General features: G+C 48.9%; 2 protein-coding genes and 1 long non-coding RNA gene across 9 annotated transcripts in view; 1 reads left to right on the top strand and 2 right to left on the bottom strand.

Annotated features, from left to right (window-relative positions):
* Positions 1–17117, bottom strand: part of Pde4c (phosphodiesterase 4C, cAMP specific) — a 27352-nt gene extending 10235 nt beyond the window's left edge. For 2 of the 5 annotated variants that reach the window (NM_001310465.1, NM_201607.2), the window contains exons 1-3: positions 16735–16888; positions 16385–16437; positions 13903–14108 (exon numbers count right to left, since the gene is read on the bottom strand). In NM_001310465.1, the coding sequence (NP_001297394.1) occupies positions 13903–14108; positions 16385–16426 (248 nt within the window). In that variant the 5' untranslated portion in view covers positions 16427–16437; positions 16735–16888. Of the gene's footprint in view, positions 1–10667; positions 10845–13902; positions 14109–16384; positions 16438–16734 lie in introns of all 5 variants that reach the window. The other 3 variants (XM_011242258.3, XM_011242248.3, XM_011242259.3) reach the window with 3 other exon arrangements.
* The window catches only part of Gm34255, a 17662-nt gene continuing 14296 nt past the window's right edge, over positions 16424–19789 (top strand). The window contains exons 1-2 of one of the 2 annotated variants that reach the window (XR_379077.3): positions 16424–16560; positions 17318–17681. This is a non-coding gene — a long non-coding RNA (predicted gene, 34255). Of the gene's footprint in view, positions 16561–16982; positions 17682–19789 lie in introns of those variants that run through there. The other variant, XR_003947401.1, reaches the window with a different exon arrangement.
* Gm3336 (predicted gene 3336) overlaps positions 18317–19789 on the bottom strand; it is a 4141-nt gene continuing 2668 nt past the window's right edge. The window contains exons 3-4 of one of the 2 annotated variants that reach the window (NM_001195253.1): positions 19015–19175; positions 18317–18908 (exon numbers count right to left, since the gene is read on the bottom strand). In NM_001195253.1, the coding sequence (NP_001182182.1) occupies positions 18861–18908; positions 19015–19175 (209 nt within the window). In that variant the 3' untranslated portion in view covers positions 18317–18860. The remainder of the gene's footprint in view (positions 18909–19014; positions 19176–19789) is intronic. The other variant, XM_017312493.2, reaches the window with a different exon arrangement.

Here is a 19789-nt window from a genome sequence, read left to right as displayed (position 1 = left end):
CCTGCAATGATAGAAAAGCAGGCTGGAGAGAAACAGAGCTGCTTCAGCCTCAGCACTGGCTGGACTCAGGTTATAATGTTGTCTAACTTTTTCAGCCCTCACTCCCTCGCTTGAGACCCTGTTGACTGACTGAGCTGGCTTGGTGATACGGCCTCAACTTGGGCTCAAGCAAGGGAGATACAGTCAGTGAAGGAAACCATTGAGAGAGGAGCGATCGCTTGCAGAGGAAAATGAAAGATATGAGCCAATGGTGAATAAATTTTGTTAAAAGGGACAAGGTAATGGTAGAATGTATTCTGTCTATGTGCTTAGAGTTATGTTAGAATATAGAGGAGTGAAGATAATTCTCATAGGTGTGTTTAGGTCTTTGAATCCTGATTAAAGATAGTTTACATGAGAGAGAATGGGTTTCAGAAAGGCAGTTGTCCCCTCTGTCTTGGATGCTTTGGTGAAAGAAGGAACGTGAACACAGGCTGTTCCAGAGCTCTCCTAGGGACAGGAGGCAGTCAGGAGATGTCCTGCCTCCTCTCTGGCTCCCACTGGAGGAAGGCTTAGTTCTGGTTCTGGGTCCCTTAGTAAGTTCTCTGGGTTCCTTTGGCACATCTAGTTCTCTTCCCTCTCTGCCTATTGTCTGTCCTTGGTACACCACTCTGTCCAGGTCTGTCAGTTTATATCTGTTTTTGTTTTGTTGCATGATTGGTGCTCTGTGTTTCATGTTCAAAAGAAAACAATGGTTAAAACTTTATCTCCTGGTCCTTCACCCCTTGATTTAGTTTTAACTCCGTTCAAACTCAATTTTCACAACAAAAACTGATTAAGTTGCCCTGCACCTGTAGCTGAGTCCAGCACAGCTGGAGAAGCCAAAAGATGCTCTAACATATTACAAGGACACACGTTCCACTATGTTCATAGCAGCCTTATTTATAATAGCCAGAAGCTGGAAAGAACCCAGATGTCCCTCAACAGAGGAATGGTTACAGAAAATGTGGTACATTTACACAATAGAGTACTCAGCTATTAAAAACAATGACAATGAAATTCTTAGGCAATTAGATGGAACTAGAAAATATCATCCTGAGTGAGGTAACACAATCACAAAAGAACACACATGGTATGCACTCACTGATAGGTGGATATTAGCCCAGAAGCTTGGAATAGCCAAGATACAATTCACAGAATACTTGAAGCTCAAGAAGGAAAACCAAAGTGTGGATGCTTCAGTCCTCAGGTAGTACTATGTCCAATTTTCTGAGGAACCTCCAGACTGATTTCCAGAGTGGTTGTACCAGCTTGTGATCTCACCAGCAATGGAGGAGTGTTCCTCTTTTTCCACATCCTCACCAGCATCTACTGTCACCTGAGTTTTTGGTCTTAGCCATTCTGACTGGTGTGAGGTGGAATCTCAGGGTTGTTTTGATTTGCATTTCCCTGACGACTAAGGATGTTGAACATTTCTTTAGGTGCTTTTTGGCCATTCGATATTCCTTAGTTGAAAATTCTTTGTATAGCTCTGTACACCATTTTTTCCCACTCAATCTTTAATCAAGTAGGGACAAATCCCCACTTTGAAAAAAATTGATAGTTTAAAGGGCAAAGGGAACAGAATAAAAAGAAAGAGGACACTTTATTTTGACCATCCTCCCCAAAGGTTTTGTAAACCTTTACATTTTAAAGGCAGGTCTCTCTTTTTTTTAAAGATTTATTAATTTATTTTATGTATATGAGCATAAGGTAGCTGTTTTCAGACACACCAGAAGAGGGCATCTAATCCCATTATAGATGGTTGTGAGCCACCATGTGCTTGCTGGAATTTGAACTCAGGACCTTTAAAAGAGCAGTCAGTGCTCTTATCCTCTGAGCCATCTCTCCAGCCTGGCAGGTCTCTTTATACAAAGAAACTGCTGGCTTTCTTTCCTAGTGAGAAACTAAGGCAGAAAGACCCCTTCTTCTAAGTCTCAAACATGGTCCCAAAAAGCAGGTTCTGATTGTAGCAACTGACCAGTCAATGTAGAGTTCCACTGACAACGCCTCTGCCCTGTTGGCATATTTTTTAAGAGAACAGTTATAAAAGGCTTATTTCTATCATTGTATTATTTCCTTATAAGCTAAAGAAGTTAGTGTCTGGGCTAAATAAAGCAAACATCATTTATGACATTTTCTTAAATGGAAAACAATGCTCAGAATCCCAAATGACATCCTTATAATGACTGATCCACAGACCATTTGAGTTGTTACGGAATTACATACATGCAAGACATGTTACTTGGCTTCAGGATACAGGGCAGTTGAAGAGGGAAACTCTGGTTGGCAAAACCAAGGTCAGACCCCTCAACAGACCGGGTAGGATGCAGAGCCCGGCAGGTGGCTCCTGCAGGCACTTGTAGGTGTGTGATTACAGGTTTGCCACCTTTCCAAAATGTACTGAGAGCATTTCTGGCACCTGCTGTGAAGCTCTCTGTAGGCACTAGAAGCAAAAATTGCACCACTCAGAAGCCCTTTACACAGGTACACACCAAAGGGGCAACAAGGAACCCCTCAAGGGTTGAACAGGCGGGACATCTGGCTGACAGGAAGTGACGTGACTGTGGAGCCCAGTACCTCTGCTGTCAAGTGGCAGTTGTGACCTTACTGCCAAACACTTAGTATTCTAAGTGCCTAAGGAGCACTGCTTATGGGCAAGGTCAAGAGGTCTAAAGCTTTCTAAAGGCAGCCTGGGCAGCTTGGGCTTTGCTGCACACACAGAGTAGCTCTTTTCTAAGCGGTGAAGCATACGTTGGTAAAGAAGCCGATCCAACCCAACGTCCTTCAGCAGGCTTTCCTCCCAACTTCAGGAACAAAGCAAGACAGAAGAACAGGAATCCACCAAATACCGGGACATATATGGCCCTGCAGAGGCCAGAGACCTTCTGTACAGGAAGAATCATGAACAGGGAGAACCCCTCACAGGTTCAGAACTAAGGCCTATGCTTAAGGCTGATGAAACAAACAAAAGGAACAACCCACGTGCAAATCTGGCATGCTAGGAACTAAGCCAACTAGAGAGGAAGACAGGTTGCTACTTCAGATAGGTGCAGGTATGGAACAACTCTGAAGATCGGTGTAGAGAGAGAGGGGGGGAGGGGAGTGAAGGGGAGAGGAGAAAGTCAGGCGTGGTGGCACATGCCTATGATCCCAGCACTTGAGAGGCAGAGGCAGGTGGATCTCTGTTCGAGGCCAGCCTGGTCTACAAAGTTAGTTCTAGGACAGCCAGGGCTACATAGAGAAACCCTGTCTCAAAAACAAACAAACAAGCAAACAAACAAAAGGACAGGACTGAGAATAAGGGCTTGATTTCCAAAACAGCAATCATGTTTCAGAACTGTAGGGTGACATAATGGGGGAAGGAGAGGAGACATTAGGGTTCTGAGGGATCTCAGAGGGGGAGCATTCAGTGATAGGCATTTCCTGAAAGGCTAAGTGTGGACTCCACTTTGTCTTTAAGAGTTTCTGTCCTACAGAGAGGGTAGTGTGGGTTCTTTTTCAACCAAACCACACTTAGATGCCCAACAGCCAGCAGCCTGCTGACACAAGGACAAGAAAGACCCTGGCACCCTTCTGTTAACGGCCTAGCTCTTCTGCCTTCCCCACAACTTTACAGATGTGTTTCACAGAGAGCAATCAGAGATGAGGGACCAGAGCATCCCAGTTTACCCTACAATGTATGTCTTGGCAGTCTACAAGGCACAGTCCTCTGCGCAGCTCTGCCGATGGCAAGAAGGACTATGAGTAGTCAACCCCACATACATGACAAACCCTCTCCCACCCCAGCTCATTTGAGTTAAAGGAAACAGTAACATTCAATACCCTATCTCTGTCTGATCTAGTTATGGGCAGAGCAGGAGCCTGTATCTCAATAGAAAGAGAGGCTGGGGGAGTGGGTGGGTAGGGGAGTGGTGGGGAGGGTATGGGGGACTTTTGGGATAGCATTGGAAATGTAAATGAAGAAAATACCTAATAAAAATATTTTTAAAAAAGTGAAAAAAAATCAAGTTCAAAATCTATTTAAGGGGCTGGTGAGATGGCTCAGTGGGTAAGAGCACCCGACTGCTCTTCCGAAGATTCGAAGTTCAAATCCCAGCAACCACATGGTGGCTCACAACCATCCATAATGGTATCTGACTCCCTCTTCTGAAGTGTCTGAAGACAGCTACAGTGTACTTACATGTAATAAACAAACAAACAAATAAATAAATGTTAAAAAAAAAAGAATGGATCGATTTGCATTCTTCTATATGCTGACTGCCAGTTGAACCCGCACCATTTGTTGAAAAGGCAGTCTCTTTTTTTCTTCCCCAGGTAGATGGTTTTATCTCCTTTGTCAAAAATCAAATGACCATAGGTGTGTGAGTTCATTTCTGGGTCTTCAGTTCTATTCCATTGATCTACCTGCCTGTCTCTGTAGCAATACCATGCAGCTTTTATGACTATTAAAACATTGTTTCTGGGCTGGTGAGATGGCTCAGCAGATAAGGGCACTGACTACTCTTCCAAAGGTCCTGAGTTCAAATCCCAGCAACCACATGGTGGCTCACAACCACCCATAATGAGATCTAACACCCTCTTCTGGTGTGTCTGAAGTCAGCTACAGTGAATTTATGTATAATAATAAATAAATCTTAAAAAAAGCATTGTTTCTGTAATGAGGTATTAAAAGCTACACCATCATGCATTCGTATATAAGAGCTGGCACCCAAACTTTCTAACATGAAAGTAATAAACTTGGGGGGAGGGTATAGGGGACTTTTGGGATAGCATTTGAAATGTAAATGAAGAAAATATCTAATAAAAATTGTTTTTGAAAAAAAGAAAGTAATGAACTTGATATTGACTTTAGAGAAAATGGATTGTTTAAACTGTTTAAAAAATTGGTTTTGCAGGCTGGAGAGATGGCTCAGAGGTTAAGAGCACTGACTGCTCTTCCAGAGGTCCTGAGTTCAATTCCCAGCAACCACATGGTGGCTCACAACCATCTGTAATGGAATCTAATGCACTCTTCCGGTGTGTCTGAAGACAACTACAGAGTACTCAAATAAAAATAAATTTTAAAAATTTGGTTTTGCTTTCCAAAATTATGGCTATGCTCTTATTTTGCAAAAGAAATTTAAAAATTACAAAGTACTGTGGGATGGGCACATGGAACTTTAAAACAATATCTTCATAAAATAAGAAAGGGGGAATTTTGCCCACATATACCCACAACTTTATCTAAATCTTTAAAGATTTGGATGCCAAGGAACTCCCTGCTGAGTATCTATGGCGCCCTACCACTAGGTATACTCATGCCTAGGTGAGATGGAAAGATCCACTTACTGGCATGTGGCATGACCCCAATCAGATATTAATATGGGGAAGAGGGCATGTTTGTTTTTCCTGCAGGATGCTGAAGGAGCGTGGCAGCTGCCAGAATGACTGGTGATACATGCTGATGCTGGGACAAATGATGCTGATCGTGAGCTTGCTGAGAGCCCTGACAGTGGTGACAGGGAAGCTGTATTAGGCCTATGTTCCTGACCTACCACTGATACACCCAGCAGTGTGAACACCCAGCAGTGTGAACACCCAGCAGTGTGATCCAGACCGGGGATTCTTGTATTTGGATCTCCCTGGACAGAGGAGCCAATTTATCATAAGACTATGACTTTCAATGCATTTGGTGATGGGATTTCTGTTTGCTTTTAAAGAATATAGTATAGATGTATTTCTGTGTTTCCTTAAAGTTGGAATCCTTTATTAATTGGTCATGTTACAATTTTGTTTTTTCTATGCTATTTAACACTTTCTAATTGTGTTAATATATTGAAACCTGGCATGTCTGTTATGGTGGTTTATCAATCAGCTTTTGTATTATTGCCTATGAGTATTCCAGGACCTTGGTATTCTGAAAAAGACTTGCAAATACTGCAAGAAGTGAGTCAGGTTTTAAGCAGAAGCAAGAGGGTAGTGGGCTTGGTTATTGTTAGTATTGCACCTTTGATTACATTAATAGCTGGTACCATAGCTCCTGCAATTGTTTTGATGCAAGAAGTTAAGACAGCTACTTTTGTTAATCATTTAGCAAAAAAAAAAAAATGTTACTAATGCTCTTGAGTATACAAGAAGATTCAGATAGACATCTAGAACAACAGATTGACACTCTTCCCCCCACCCCAAACTGACACTCTTATTGATACTATTCAAACTAATGGAGAGGAGGTTCAGAGTTTAAGAATATGAAGTCATCTTGAGTATCATGCTAAATACCAATGGAAAATTCAAAGATTGGGGCTGGTGAGATGGCTCAGTGGGTAAGAGCACCCGACTGCTCTTCCGAAGGTCCAGAGTTCAAATCCCAGCAACCACATGGTGGCTCACAACCATCTGTAACAAGATCTGACTCCCTCTTCTGGTGTGTCTGAAGACAGCTACAGTGTATTTACAAATAATAATAAATAAATCTTAAAAAAAATTCAAAGACACTTGCAGGGTATTTGGCATAGTTCTAACACCTCTCTGGATAGTTTAACTTTGCATAAGGAGATCCTGAATTTAAGAAATACAAAGCTTAAAGTAAACTCAGCCCAGGAGTGCATGGCATTCCTCTTATCTTGGTCATCCTGATTCATGGTTTGAGGTCAGTATTTCCATCTTGGTCAAGCTTCAAGAATGACTTATATAGCTTGATCATGTTAGCTCTCCTTGTCCTGGGAATACTTTGATTCCTGCCCATTGTGATAAAACTTGCCTTTAACAACATCAACATATTGGTGGCCAAAATACATGACTCGAAACTAAAATGGATCTCCAGACAGAGTTATTAATCTAACAGGCTGGCAGCCAAAGACAGGTAATTTTCTATACAGTGCCTTACCGACCTAAGACAGAATTACATTGTTTTTGAAAATGTAAATTCCAAGATGGGTAAGCAAGGCATTCTTGTCAGAATCACCTAAGACAGGCACAGTCATGTTTGTGAAATAAAAAATGGGGAGATGTTGAGAGCCATTGGTGCAGCTTCTAGGAATCTGGCATTTGTCACTGGGCTCAGACAAGGACCTAGGCTCAGTAAGAACATTAGAAACAGTGACGGTGGGGTTTTGTTTACTGCTTTGCTGAAGTATTCCCTGTGTGGTCTCTTGCCTTGCTACTTTACTTGTTACCTTGTGTTGTCTCCGTGTTTACTACTTGGCTTGATTACTTTGTCTGTGATCTGAGAGCCCACCCTGTATTTTGGATGCACCTGCAATGATAGAAAAGCAGGCTGGAGAGAAACAGAGCTGCTTCAGCCTCAGCACTGGCTGGACTCAGGTTATAATGTTGTCTAACTTTTTCAGCCCTCACTCCCTCGCTTGAGACCCTGTTGACTGACTGAGCTGGCTTGGTCAGGCTGGAGACAGGGAAACTGAAAAGAGCAAAGCAGTTCCCCTCCTACCCCTTCTCCCATGGCTCCCACCCTCACCCTCACCCTCAGAATTCACACCTTGCAGCTTGCCTCTGCCAGTGCTCTCTCAGCCCACTGGGCTGCAGCTGGCCCACAAGTTGGTCAAGGGCAGGTCACCTTGTTTAAGATGTACTCATAGCATCCGCAGGCACACAGTGCCTGATCAATGCTTGTGACTTTCCAGCTGCACCCTTCAGTCTGAGACTTTGGAGCCTCTGTTTTTCCTGCTGATCACATTTGTCTGTTTGTCCACTCTGCCTGTTTCTCTCATGCTGCTCCAGACCAAGCTCACAGCTTCCAGCTGTACCTGCCTGACTCTCACCCTGAACCCACCAGTCAGTCTGTGAGACCCTCTCTGTAGGTTCCTAATCTACACCTGAATTACTGGCAAACAGTAGGAGCTTTCTAAGTACTTTCTGAACAAGAAATTTTGACCTTCCGGACCGAGCCATCCACTTCCAGGTTAGAGGAGGCTCAAGCTAGGGGCCAGAACATGCCCCCACCCCCACCCTCACCCCTGTCCCTTCCCATGAAACTTGCCTCCCTAGGCTGATCCCCTCCCCCACAAGGCTAAGTGAAACACACGCCATGCCTGAACCATGTGGGTCTCCCCTCACCTCACCAGAGAAGCCCCAAAGGAAATGTATTTGTACTTTCTTGAAAATGGAAAATGGCCCTGCTGGGTCACCTAGGATGGCAAACCTGGTCCTCTGGGCTGAGGGTGCCTGAGGCTTTCCTGGTGCTAGAGGCAGACTATGGTGATGGGTTCCTCAAGGGTACAACCAAGCTAAGAGAGGGAAGTGATGTGGTCTAGGTCCCCTAGGCTACACTTCAACTGGGAGGGGCTTTCCTAGACCCACCCAAGGCCTCCTCTATCTCCTGGATGACTGTGCCTGTCCCTAGGGACAGAGCCACAGCTGGAGACACCCTCCCCTGCCCAGGCTCACACAGAGCCTAAGGACACTGCCTTACTGCAGTAGGGTCTCTTTAGTCCCTTATCACTCCCACAGTCCTAGAAGCAGAGACCAAGAACCCCACACCTTTCTTTTTCCTTCTTAGACAGCTTCAGGTTAGCCCAGGCTGGCCTCAAACCTGCTGTGCTACTGCAGGTGACCTTGAACACCCTATCGTCCAAACTCCAGCTCCAAAGTGCTGGGATGAGCTACTAGCGTATGATACCCGGGGCTTTGGGCATGGTGGATGAGCAATCCACCAATCACCACACCCACAGATTCAGTTCCCCTCCTTTCTTCTTTATAATTTAGTCTTAATGCTTTTTAATTGGATGTGTGGCTTGGGGTATCAGGTTGTCACTCCTCAAAAGAGCACATCTCTCCGGGCCCTCTGGAAGTGGGAAGTCAGTTGTGTCAAATGATGTTTTGCTGGGGCACACAGGAGAAAGTTACATTTTGCTGTAGCAAACACATGAAAGGACACGTGATGAAGGAATATGACTATGATCCCACAGACAGTCGGAGCTCGAGAATTGGTTTGCTTTGCTCTGCCTGGTTATTCTTCACTAAAAACACGCATGTATTGGTTTGCCTTACAATGCATTGCTGAGCTCGGCTAGTGGTGACACTAGAGAGGAACTCACCAAGGAACTTCTCCTGAGGTTCCAGCAGCTTCTTGCCATCTCCAAGGCCTCTGGCTGGTTGGCGAGCCTTGCAGTTTCTTCATGATTGAACTTTAGCTGCTGGTTCATATTCGGTGTTTGCTAAAGGACTGAACTGCTGACATCCTGACAACAAAGACTGGGCTCACCCCCAAAGAAATATTTCTAAACAGGTCTACTTCCCTCGTTTCTTAATAACGTTTTTCTTCCACTATCTTTGCTGGGTGGTGGGCTAGAGGAGAGGTTAATCGCTTGTTAAAACAGGCTGTGAAGATTTTATGCCCATACCCTCACTCTCCTCTCCCTTCTTTTCTAACACAAGGTCTCTCTGTGTATATCAGGTTGCCCTGGAACTCTCTAAGTAGTCTAGATTAGCCTCCAGAGATTCCCCTGCCTCTGACTCCTGAGTGTTGAGATTAAAGACTTAAGCCACCAGTGGCCTCCCCAAGTCTCCTTAAATGTAAGAACTGACCTGTGTTCTGACCCTCAAGCAGGCCATAGGCAAACTGCTTTACAGCACCAGGACTTGGGCCTGCAGCCCAAGGCCCACTTAGATGCTAAGAAGGATCTGAAAGGCCTCCCAGATACCTCGGAACGTTCTAGAGCAGCCCTCCCCACTGAAGCCCAGCAGAGGACAGGCAAGAACAGCCCCACCCAGCTGCTGACACATCCTTGGCCACCCAAGAGGAACCTCATCCCTTACACTGGCTTGTGACACACTGCAGTGGGGACCACAAAGACACAGATGACTGGAGACTGGCACGGGGCCTCTCAGCCTATGGTTGAGGCACTGTTCAGACTGTTGCCTGAAGATGCCACACACACCAGGAGCCCATGTCACCCCAAGTCACTCAGATCCACAAAAAAAGAATACACTACTGCCCACTACCAAGGCCCCTTCGCCTAGATATAGCTCTGCCTCCAAGGTGCACTCCTAAAACCAAAGGCTCCCCACGCAGTCCTCAGGGGTAGCCCTGACCCTTCTACACACACCATCGCAGCTCCAAGTTGCCCAGCTTAGTCTAGCCTAAGATAGTTCCTGACCCCCACCACAAAAGACCCAGCCCTCCACAGTCCACCAGACTATGCACCATCGCCTCCAGGCCACGCCCTGCCCCACCTGCAGAAGAGCCAGGACACTCCTCTGCTGTCATCTTCTCCTTCTCCCCCTCCTCCTCCTTCTTTTTTTCTTTTTTTTTTTTTTTTTTTTTTTTTTTTTTGGTTTTTCGAGGCAGGGTTTCTCCGTAAACCCTGGCTGTCCTGGAACTCACTCTGTAGACCAGGCTGGCCTCGAACTCAGAAATCCGCCTGCCTCTGCCAAGTGCTGGGATTAAAGGCATGTGCCACCACTGCCCGGCCACACTGTCTTCTTAAGGGTCTTTCTACTCCCAACTTGTTCCTCCCTCACCTTGTCCCACCCACCACAGACCACACCCTCTCCAGACAGGTCTCATTCATTTCCTTCGAGATCCGCCCACTTTCTGCAAGCAGCTAGACTGCTTCCCTCACCTTGAAAATAGTGACCCTTACCATTTGTGTAAGTGTCCCCTCTCAATACAGGTCATTTCCTCAAATAGGCCCCGCCCCGTCACCTACCGGCGGTGAAAGGAACTGGGCCACGAGAGCCGCGACTTTACCGGCGCGGGCCGATCAGGGCGCTCTGGGTCCGAGTGGAAGCGCCGCTGGATGCGGATGGGGCGCTGTAGCTGCCCCCACAGGTGCTTCGGGGATCGGGGAACCCCTGCGCGGGCCGACAAGCTGGGTCTCCATGAGCTGTCCCCGACGACGAGGAAAAGGAAAGAGAGACAGTGGGTGGCCCCTGGAGCTCCTGTGCACATGTAGGGGGTGGGGGAAGGGTCGCCACCCTACGGAGCCGCCCTCTCCACAGTGCAGAAGCCAAGCGGAAATATCGCAAGACTCAAACCTGAGGCTGCACCCACCAGTCACCGACACTCCAGACAGCTGAGCAAGAAGCCTAGATTTAGGGTCTGGACCCTGAAGGCACAAGGCAGGCAAACCCAGAGAGGCAGGCTGGGAGGTCCAGCCCCAGCGGGTCAGAAGAGGGGTTCTAGAAAGACGACGAAGTTGAGAGTATCACTGACCTAGACGTGTGCACACAAAATCACAGGCCAGGAATCTCAAGAGCTGGGGACAGAAGCAGAGCCAGTCACTTCGCATGAGCATCCCTGCAGGGCTGAGGCCTCTAAGATGTCCCCACCTCTTGGACTTAAAGAACTAGAGTAAAGACCCACCTTGCCTGTGAACTCAGGGTGACCAGCAGGACACTGCAGACAGCCCTGGGTCTTTATAGCCTCCTGGATGCTCAGACCCTCCCCATGGCACATGATATCATTGGCCCCCAAACACCCCAGGGCTCACCCCCCCATTCCTGTCCAAACCTCCACCTTGTCTCCTCCCTCCCAGTTCTAGAAAACTCAAGTTCCCACTCGGCACCCCTCCTAGTCTCAGGGGGAATTTCCCGGAGAGTGTCAGAGAGCTGTGAGGACACTTTCCATCTTAATTAGTAGAAGCACTAAGTGTGTGGGAGGGAGATGGCTATGGCAGAGCCATGCCTCAGTCCTGGTGAAAGTCCCCCGAGGGCACTGTGCTGGGAAGGAACTGTTGTGAGGGTATGAGACATGGAAGCTGTCCCCAGCACTGTCCCTATCCCCCAGCTGAAGACATGATGGCTTAGTTGGTGCAGGCTCTTGCCACCAAGCCTGATGACCTGAGCTTGGTCCCTGGAACCCACATGATGAAAGGAGAACCTTTCTGCTTCTGTGCTCACTTGGGGGCGCCCCTCCCCGACCTCCCCTTCCCCCCCCCCGTTTGATTTTGAGACAGGGTTTGTGGTGGTTTGGGTGAGAATGACCCCCATAGGCCCATATTCTTGATCAAGTGCTTGGTCCCCAGTCGATGGAACTGCTTGGGAAAGAATAGGAGGAGTGGCAGTTAGGACGTGTCACCATGTAGAAGGTGACTCAGAAGCCCAGGCCACATGTCCAGTCTTTCTCCCTCTCTCTGCCTCCAGCTTGAGGGTAAGATGCGAGGTCTCAGCTACTGCTCCTGGGACACGCCTGCCTGCCTGCCTGCCTGCTGCCACGCTCCCCACTGTGATGGTGTGGACTCACCCTCTGGGCTGTAAATGCCACACTAGAGGCTTTCTTTTATACATTATCTTAGTCTTGGTGTCTCATCACAACAACAGAACAGTGACTAACACAGGGTCTCACCTTGTAAGTCAGGCTGACCTGGAACTCATTACACAGACCACAATGGCCTCAAACCTGCAGCCATGCTCCTGCCTCTGCTTCTCCAGAGCTGGGATTACAGGCGCGCACCACCACCCCACTCTCTGGAAGGTTTCGATTGTCACTTTATCTGTCAGTCCCAGACCCCTCCCTTCTAGCTTGGAGGAGTTGGATTAAGCATGGTCTCTCTGCAAAGATCAGCTACTACATGTGACCTACAGAGAGAGCCACGAAATCACCCGACACTCCCACTCTCATGGGTGTCCACCATGGTAGGCTGAGCTCCTATCTTGGTTCACACACCAGCAACTTCCCAGCTCTGCTGAGCCTCCTCCTGGATCTGTTTCCACCTTAACTTGACCATCACTTCTAGCCCTCAGGCCCTGAAGTGAGGCTGGTCTTAAACTCTTGATCCTCCTGCTTCCCCCCCCCCCCAGGCCCCCAAGTATCAGCTCAGCTGTTTTTATGGTGCTGGGGACAGGACCCAGGGCTGCAAACATGTTAAAAAAGTACTTTATCAACAGAACTCCGACCCCAGGTGAAGGTGGTCTGTCCTAGCTAGTCTCATGTCAACTTGACACATAAACTACAGTTATTTGAAATGAGGGCACCTCAAGTGAATGCCTCTATGAGACCGGGCTGTAGGCAAGCCTGTGTGCCATTTTCTCCATTAGAGACTGAAGGGGGAGAGCACAGCCATTACGGGTGGTGCCATCCCTGGGCTGGTGGTCCTGGGTTATGTAAGAAAGCAGGCTGAGCAAGCCATGGGGCACAGCCAGTAAGCAGCACTCACCCCTCTGTGGCCTCAGCATCAGTTCCTGCCTCCAGGTTTCCGCCCTGTGAGAGTTCTCTCCTGACCACCTTCAGTGATGAGCAGCAATGTGGAAATGTAAGCCAAATAAATTCCTTTCTCCCAATTCACTTTTGGTCATGGTGTTTTGTCACAGCAACAGAAACCATAACTAAGATGGGGTTTCTCTCTCTCTCTCTCTCTTTCTTTCTTTCTTTCGTGCATGGGGCAGGGCACATGTGCTAATTCATATATGAGTAAGGGAGAGGAGAACGTGTGAGAATTGGTTCTTTCTTCCACGTTCGGGTCCTGGGGATTGAACTCAGGCTGTCAGGCTTGGTGGCAAGCACCTTTACCCACTGAGCCTGAGCCATCTTGCTGGCCTAGAAGCTTTTTTTTTTTTTTTTTTTAATCATTTTCCTGCCTCAGTCTCGTGTCAAGCAACCATGGCTTGGAGAATTTAAAAAAAAAAAAAAAAAAAAAAAAGCTAATATGGTCAAATTGTTGTCCTAAAAATATCCCAACCAATTGTACCCCAAGATGTCTTGAAAAGTCCATCCCCTACCTATGTCCCTAGGCCTTCCAGCCCAACTGCTCTGTCATATGCTATGTCCACCTGCTAGGCACTTGATTCTCTGTCCCACCCTGTATGACTTCTATGGTCAGAATGTGGCTGACTCTTCTTTCTCAACAACCGAGGAGCAGTTACCTGCTGCCTACGTTCCAGAAATGAGTGCAGAGACTTTGGCCACATCTGCATCCTGCCTCCCTGGCAGGTACATCTGCTCACCTGCTCTGAGCTGAGCCAAGGTTTCTCTGTGTCCCTTGAGTTCCAATTGTGAAGACCACGTGGGCAGCAGACTCCGCCTCCCCAGAGGACCCCAGGCGGCTGGACAGTGGAGGCAGCAGCAGGGTCCCTGAGAACCGTCTCAGGATCACACCCCCACCTAGGGGGCTGACAGGGGCCACTCCAGAATCCACTGGCTCTCGGACTCGCTGGGGAAACAGCAGGAAGTCATGAGCAAGCGTCTTGTGCACACACACATGTCACCAGGGAACCCAGAGCTTCACACATTTCTCACCGGCCCGGCTTCCCTACTGTCCTCACGTGTGTGGGATGGAGTGTGTGCATGGGTGTTATGGCTTTGTTGCATTCTTAAAAATCAATTTATTTGTGTGGGAGCATATACATGCTACAGTCCACAAGCAGAGGACAACCATCCTTCCAGCCAGTGCCCCTCTCCCCCGTATTAAATCAGCCAGACTGGCACTTGCTGAGCCTTCTCTTCAACCCCACACTTTTCTTCATCCTTTTTTTCTTTATTATTTTTCAATCCTTCCCATCCATCGCCTCCCCTTCTCCTGAGTGGGTGGAGGCCCCATGGGTATTTATCACCCCACCCTGGCACATCAAGTCTCTACGGGGCTTTTTTTTTTTTCATCACTTTAGGACTACAATTTGTTCCTCACACATGGTCACTAGGTGCTGAGATTTGAACACAGGGCCCTGGGAGCCAGGAGCCACACCCCAGCTTCCTCTGGGCTGCTGACTGGAAGGGAATCGAGGAGCTGTCCAGTGCTGACCTCCGCGGGCGGCACAAGCAGGAGCCTTCTGGGCAGAGTGCGATCGGTGGGGACCAGAAGGCGGCCCAGCTTTCCTGAACTTCCTAAAGGTCTAACTCCAGTATCAGAAGAGTCAGTGGGGAAACTGAAGCCTGAGACCATAGCCTCAGGACCAGCACATATCTATAAGTGGAAAAGGGCGAGAGGAGAAGCGGCTACACCCGAGAAACATATCCTCTGCCTCTGGTTTGATTCCTGTAGGACTCCCTTTAGTCTCAGCAGAGGGCCTGAGGGCGGGGTCAGAGAAAAGCATGGAGCGGTGCCAGGGGAAAGCCTGGGTGCAGGTCTCACTTTCAGTATTTTATTCTGGGAACATTATTTTATTTCTTTATTTTTGTTTTTGTGTTTTGTTTTTCAAACAGGGTTTCGCTGTGTAGCCCTGGCTGTCCTGGAACTCACTCTGTAGACCAGGCTGGCCTCAAACTAGAAATCCACCTGCCTCTGCCTCCCAAGTGCTGGGATTAAAGGCGTGCGCCACCACCGCCCAGCAAATAAATCTTTTTAAAAAATGTTTAAAAAAAAAAAAGAAAGCCAGGCATGGTGGCACACGCCTTTAATCCCAGCACTCAGGAGGCAGAGGCAGGCAGATTTCTAGTTTGAGGCCAGCCTGGTCTACAAAGTGAGTTCCAGGACAGCCAGGGCTACACAGAGAAACCCTGTCTCGAAAAAAACAAAAAAAAACAAACAAAAAAAAAAGGTAATTAACTAACTTCAAAGGCTGCCTGCCCAGCGGTTGCCCAGCCTGTAAGCCTAGCTGGGGCTGCCAGTTCCACAGAAAGCCTTGTGCTCCCTGCCTCCTCCTGGCTCAGACACTGGTCCAAGCACTCACAGCTGCCCACCCTCCTTGCCTAGCACAGAGCCCTGGGCTCCATCCCCAGCAGCACACAGAACAGGCAACAGCCCTCCCTTCACTTTGGGTTCCAGAGCTTAGGAGGTGGAGCTGGAGGCATAGGGATTAGAACGTCATATTTGGTTGCAGTCAAAGTTCGAGGCTAGCCTGGGCTACGTAAGACCCTGTCACATTGAAAGGAAAAAAAATCGAAAAAAAATCTCTCTGTCTCTGTCTCTCTGTCTCTCTGTCTCTCTCTCTCTCTCTCTCACACACACACACAGAGGCAGAGAGAGACAGAGAGACACAGAGGAACCATAAATCTAAAACAAATGAAGGTAGAGGGGTCTGGAGAGATGGCTCAGTGATTCCAGCAATGGCAGCTGGAGACCAGGGTTCTGTAACTCCAGTTTCAGGGCATGGATTGGCCTTTCCTAGCCTGAGTGGGCCCTGACCTCTGCGGTACACAGACAAACCATTCAGGCGGAAACCCCCATACAGAAAATAATAAAAAATATTTTTAGGGCTGAAGAGATGGCTCAGTGGTTAAGAGCAGTGGCTGCTCTTCCAGAGGTCCTGAGTTCAATTCTCAGCAACCACATGGTGGCCTACAACCATCTGTACTGGGATTCAATATCCTTTCCTGGTGTGTCTGAAGATAGCGACAGTGTACTCATAAGTAAATAAACAAACAAACAAATCTTTAAAATGACTTTTATCTTGCATTCAGGCCCTGGGCTCAGGGAGCCTCATTGTCCCTTTTCAGAGCAGGGACCTCAGTCCCCAGCTCCTGCACTGAGCCCAGTCCCGGCCTACTCACCTCAGTCCACAGGAAGGACAGGGCCGTGCCACTCCGCCTCATGGTGCAGGCTTCTGTGATGACAGGGATCAGTGAGACCAGGTCCCAGCCAGTTGCTGGGCCACCCCACGCCCCCAGAGCCCAGAGCCACATCAGCAAGGCAGCGAAGTCACAGCTGCCTGGCGAGGCTGCTGCAGGTACTCCCGCCCAAGCTCCCTACCCTGGCCAGCCCTAGGGACTAGAATCCTGGGTCCAGGTCACCTAGGAGAACCGTTCAGCGCCCGGAGGGACTCTTGCGCTTTGTGGGGTTTCTGAGAGCCGAGTTTCATGAGAGGTAGGCCTTCTCACACTGACACAGGTGTGGTACTCACTTCCAGCTGCTCCTGTGGGGACCTGCGCTGTGAGTGTGCTCTGTGACCTCCCAGGAGCAGAGGACAGACGGTCCTATCCCACTCCCAGCTGGGTTCTTTAACTGAGCACCAGACTAGACCCGAGCCAGGAGGCACCCTCGGGACTGGAGGAGGGGGTAAGGGCAGAGTGACCACAAGGGCAGGGAGGTGTGTGTGTGTGCCCAAGTGTGTGACCAAAACAGGGCTGAGGGGGAGGGGAGGAGAGGGGTGAGTGGCCAGGCAAAGGTTTACTTGTTAATGTGTTTACACCTGACAGAGGACAGAAATAGCCTGAGACTGAGGCATTACGTTAGTATTTTGGGGTACCAATCAAGGCACCCCAAGGCTTTAGGAAAGCTGTTCTGCTATGCTGTGCTGGTCCAGGCAGCTGATGACACTCTCTGGTCAAACCTTACCCACAAGTTAGAGCTGCAGTCAGAAGTGGGAAAGCCAGGGAGCTGGGACTGGAAGATGGAATGTGGCCTGGGCCTAGGAGATCTTGAGGCCACTCCAGTCTGTGGCTGTGAAGCAAGTTAATGTTTCACCCTACACCCCTCCCCCACAGACAGGCCAGGAGACCTCTCACCACCTACTCCAGTGGTCATCAGAGCGTGACCTGCTGTGGGTGGAGGTCACTTCAATCTGCTGTCAAACATCATAGCAACGAGGGAGACACCCTCACCTGTACTGAAGAGTGGGTCCTGTCTCACCCTAAAGTCGGCTGTCTGAAGGGTTACCAGACTGGAGCCTGAGCCACTGAGGGAGTGGTGGAGAGCAGGGTGTGCAGAGAGGAGCTGAGGCAGCCAGCTCCTTCCTCCCCGTGACCTCTGCACAGCCCACTTGGTACCTCCTGCCCCAAGGTTTTGAAGATTGCTGGAAAACTCAGATCCTTCCAGCAGTCAGAAGACCCCTCTTCACTTCACGGCCAGGTAGGCCTCGATGTCTTCATCAGGAAATAGGCCCATGCCTCTCCTACTGTAGGGCCTTTTCGTGCCCTGAGTACTTGCCCTGGGTACTTGCTCTGGGTGGGCTTTTTTTTGTTTTTTGGTTTTTCGAGACAGGGTTTCTCTGTATAGCCCTGGCTGTCCTGGAACTCACTTGTTTTTTTGTTTTTTTGTTTTTTGTTTGTTTGTTTGTTTGTTTTTTGAGACAGGGTTTCTCTGTATAGCCCTGGCTGTCCTGGAACTTACTTTGTAGACCAGGCTGGCCTCAAACTCAGAAATCCACCTGCCTCTGCCTCCCAAGTGCGCTACCACGCCCGGCCCTGGGTGGGCTTCTTAAGTCATGTGGATTTGTAGCTTTCCCCAGGCTGCCTCCCGTTAGGTTAGGTCTTCCAGTTCCTTGGATAGTGGCCTCTGTCCTGCCAGGACACTGGGTCACACAGGTCCTGGCTGGGGGGGGGGGGGGTGAGGACAGCAGCCCTGTCCTCTGACCCTGAAATGACATGCTCTGATTGTCATCCCCCCTGAAAGCAGACTCGGGGTTAACAGTGTGACTCCGGATTAAGGCAAAGAGGTACTCAACCCGAGAGTCAGGAAGCAGCTCTGAATCGTGAGACTTTACTCAGTTTATGCTTATTTAGTTTTATTTTTTAATGTGTTTTGCCTGCGTGTATGTCTGTGTGTCACCTGTGAGCCTGACGACTGCAGAGGGCAAAAGAGGCCACGGGACCCCTGGGACTGGGGTTGCTTACATGTGGGTGCTGGAAACAGAACCCTGGTCCCCTGAAAAGCAGACAGTGCTCTTAACCACTGAACCATCTCTCCAGTCTCCCACAAAAAAAATTTTTTTTCTAAAGATAGAGTCCCATGTAGCCCAGGCTGACCTCAAACCCCATATATAGCTCAGGGTGGACTTGAACACATGATCCTCCTGTCTCTACCTCCCAAGTGCAGGGATGACAACTGTGCTCCATCCCACCTTGATTCATTTCTGAGTTGTGTACTAGATCTGTGGGCCAAACTGGCCTTGAAATTCCTGGGCTCCAGTTGTCCTCCTTGCCACTTATCCCCAGGTCAGGATAGCAGGGTACGGGTGAGGGGGGGAAATGTTTCCAGACACTGCTCTTTCCAGGTGTCACCCCCACCATATCTCTAGTCCTCTGAGAGTCACGACTGTAGGCGGTCAGCAAATGGCAGCCTCTGGCTCACGCTGCCCTAGAAGAGGAACACACATAGATTGGCATTAAGCACCACAGGGCTCTACTGCAGGGGGATGTCTACTGGGAAGTCAGCAACCCAACCCTGGCTGTACCCATCTCACCATAGATACCGTATCCAGATTATGGAAAGCTGGAGCATCTCGGTTATAATGTCTCACAGCGACGAACGCAGAGCCAACGAGTAAGACAGACACAAGCAGACACACAGCAATCACCACACCGGGGTTCCTGTATGATGTGGGGGTCCAGAGGCTGCCTGCATCTGGGAAGAGGAAGGGGTCAGCCCTGGCCACATCCATGCCCCAGGCCCTCACTGAGGGTTCCTAGGGAGGAGCTCCCCCCTCAGCCACACCCCAGCCCCTCACTGGGGGGTTCTAAGCAGGAGCTCCCCCCCAGCCACGCCCCAGCCCCTCACTGGGGGGTTCTAGGCAAGGTTCCATCCCTGAGACTCGCCGCAGCCCCTTACTGGGGAATTCTAGTCAGGAGCTCTAGCCCTTAAGGTACTCCAGGGCCTATGTTGTTTATAAACAAGTATATAATTTCATGTGGATTTTTCGTTCTCTCTCTCTCTCTCCTTCTTTTCCTTTCTTTTCTTTTCTTTCTTCCTTTTCCTCCTCTCCTCCTCCTCTTCTTGCCTTCCTCCTCTTCTTACCCTCTTCCTCTTCCTCCTTCTGTTCCCCCTCTTCTTGTTAATTTTTCAAGACATTTCTGGCCCTGGCTATCCTGGAACTCACAGTGTAGACCAGGCTGTCAGGCTGTCCTGAAGCTCACAGAGAATCTGCCTGCTGCTACCTGAATGCTGAACCACCATCACCCTGCTTGGTTTTCTTTTTCTTCTTTTCCTCCCATCCCCTTGGTTATCTTTTAAAAGACAGG

The sequence above is a fragment of the Mus musculus genome, chromosome 8, assembly GCF_000001635.26.
Source record: "Mus musculus strain C57BL/6J chromosome 8, GRCm38.p6 C57BL/6J".
In the NCBI taxonomy this organism is placed as follows: domain Eukaryota; kingdom Metazoa; phylum Chordata; class Mammalia; order Rodentia; family Muridae; genus Mus; species Mus musculus.
The sequence above is the reverse complement of the archived record's forward strand: the minus strand, read 5'-3'. Positions and strand labels throughout refer to the sequence as shown.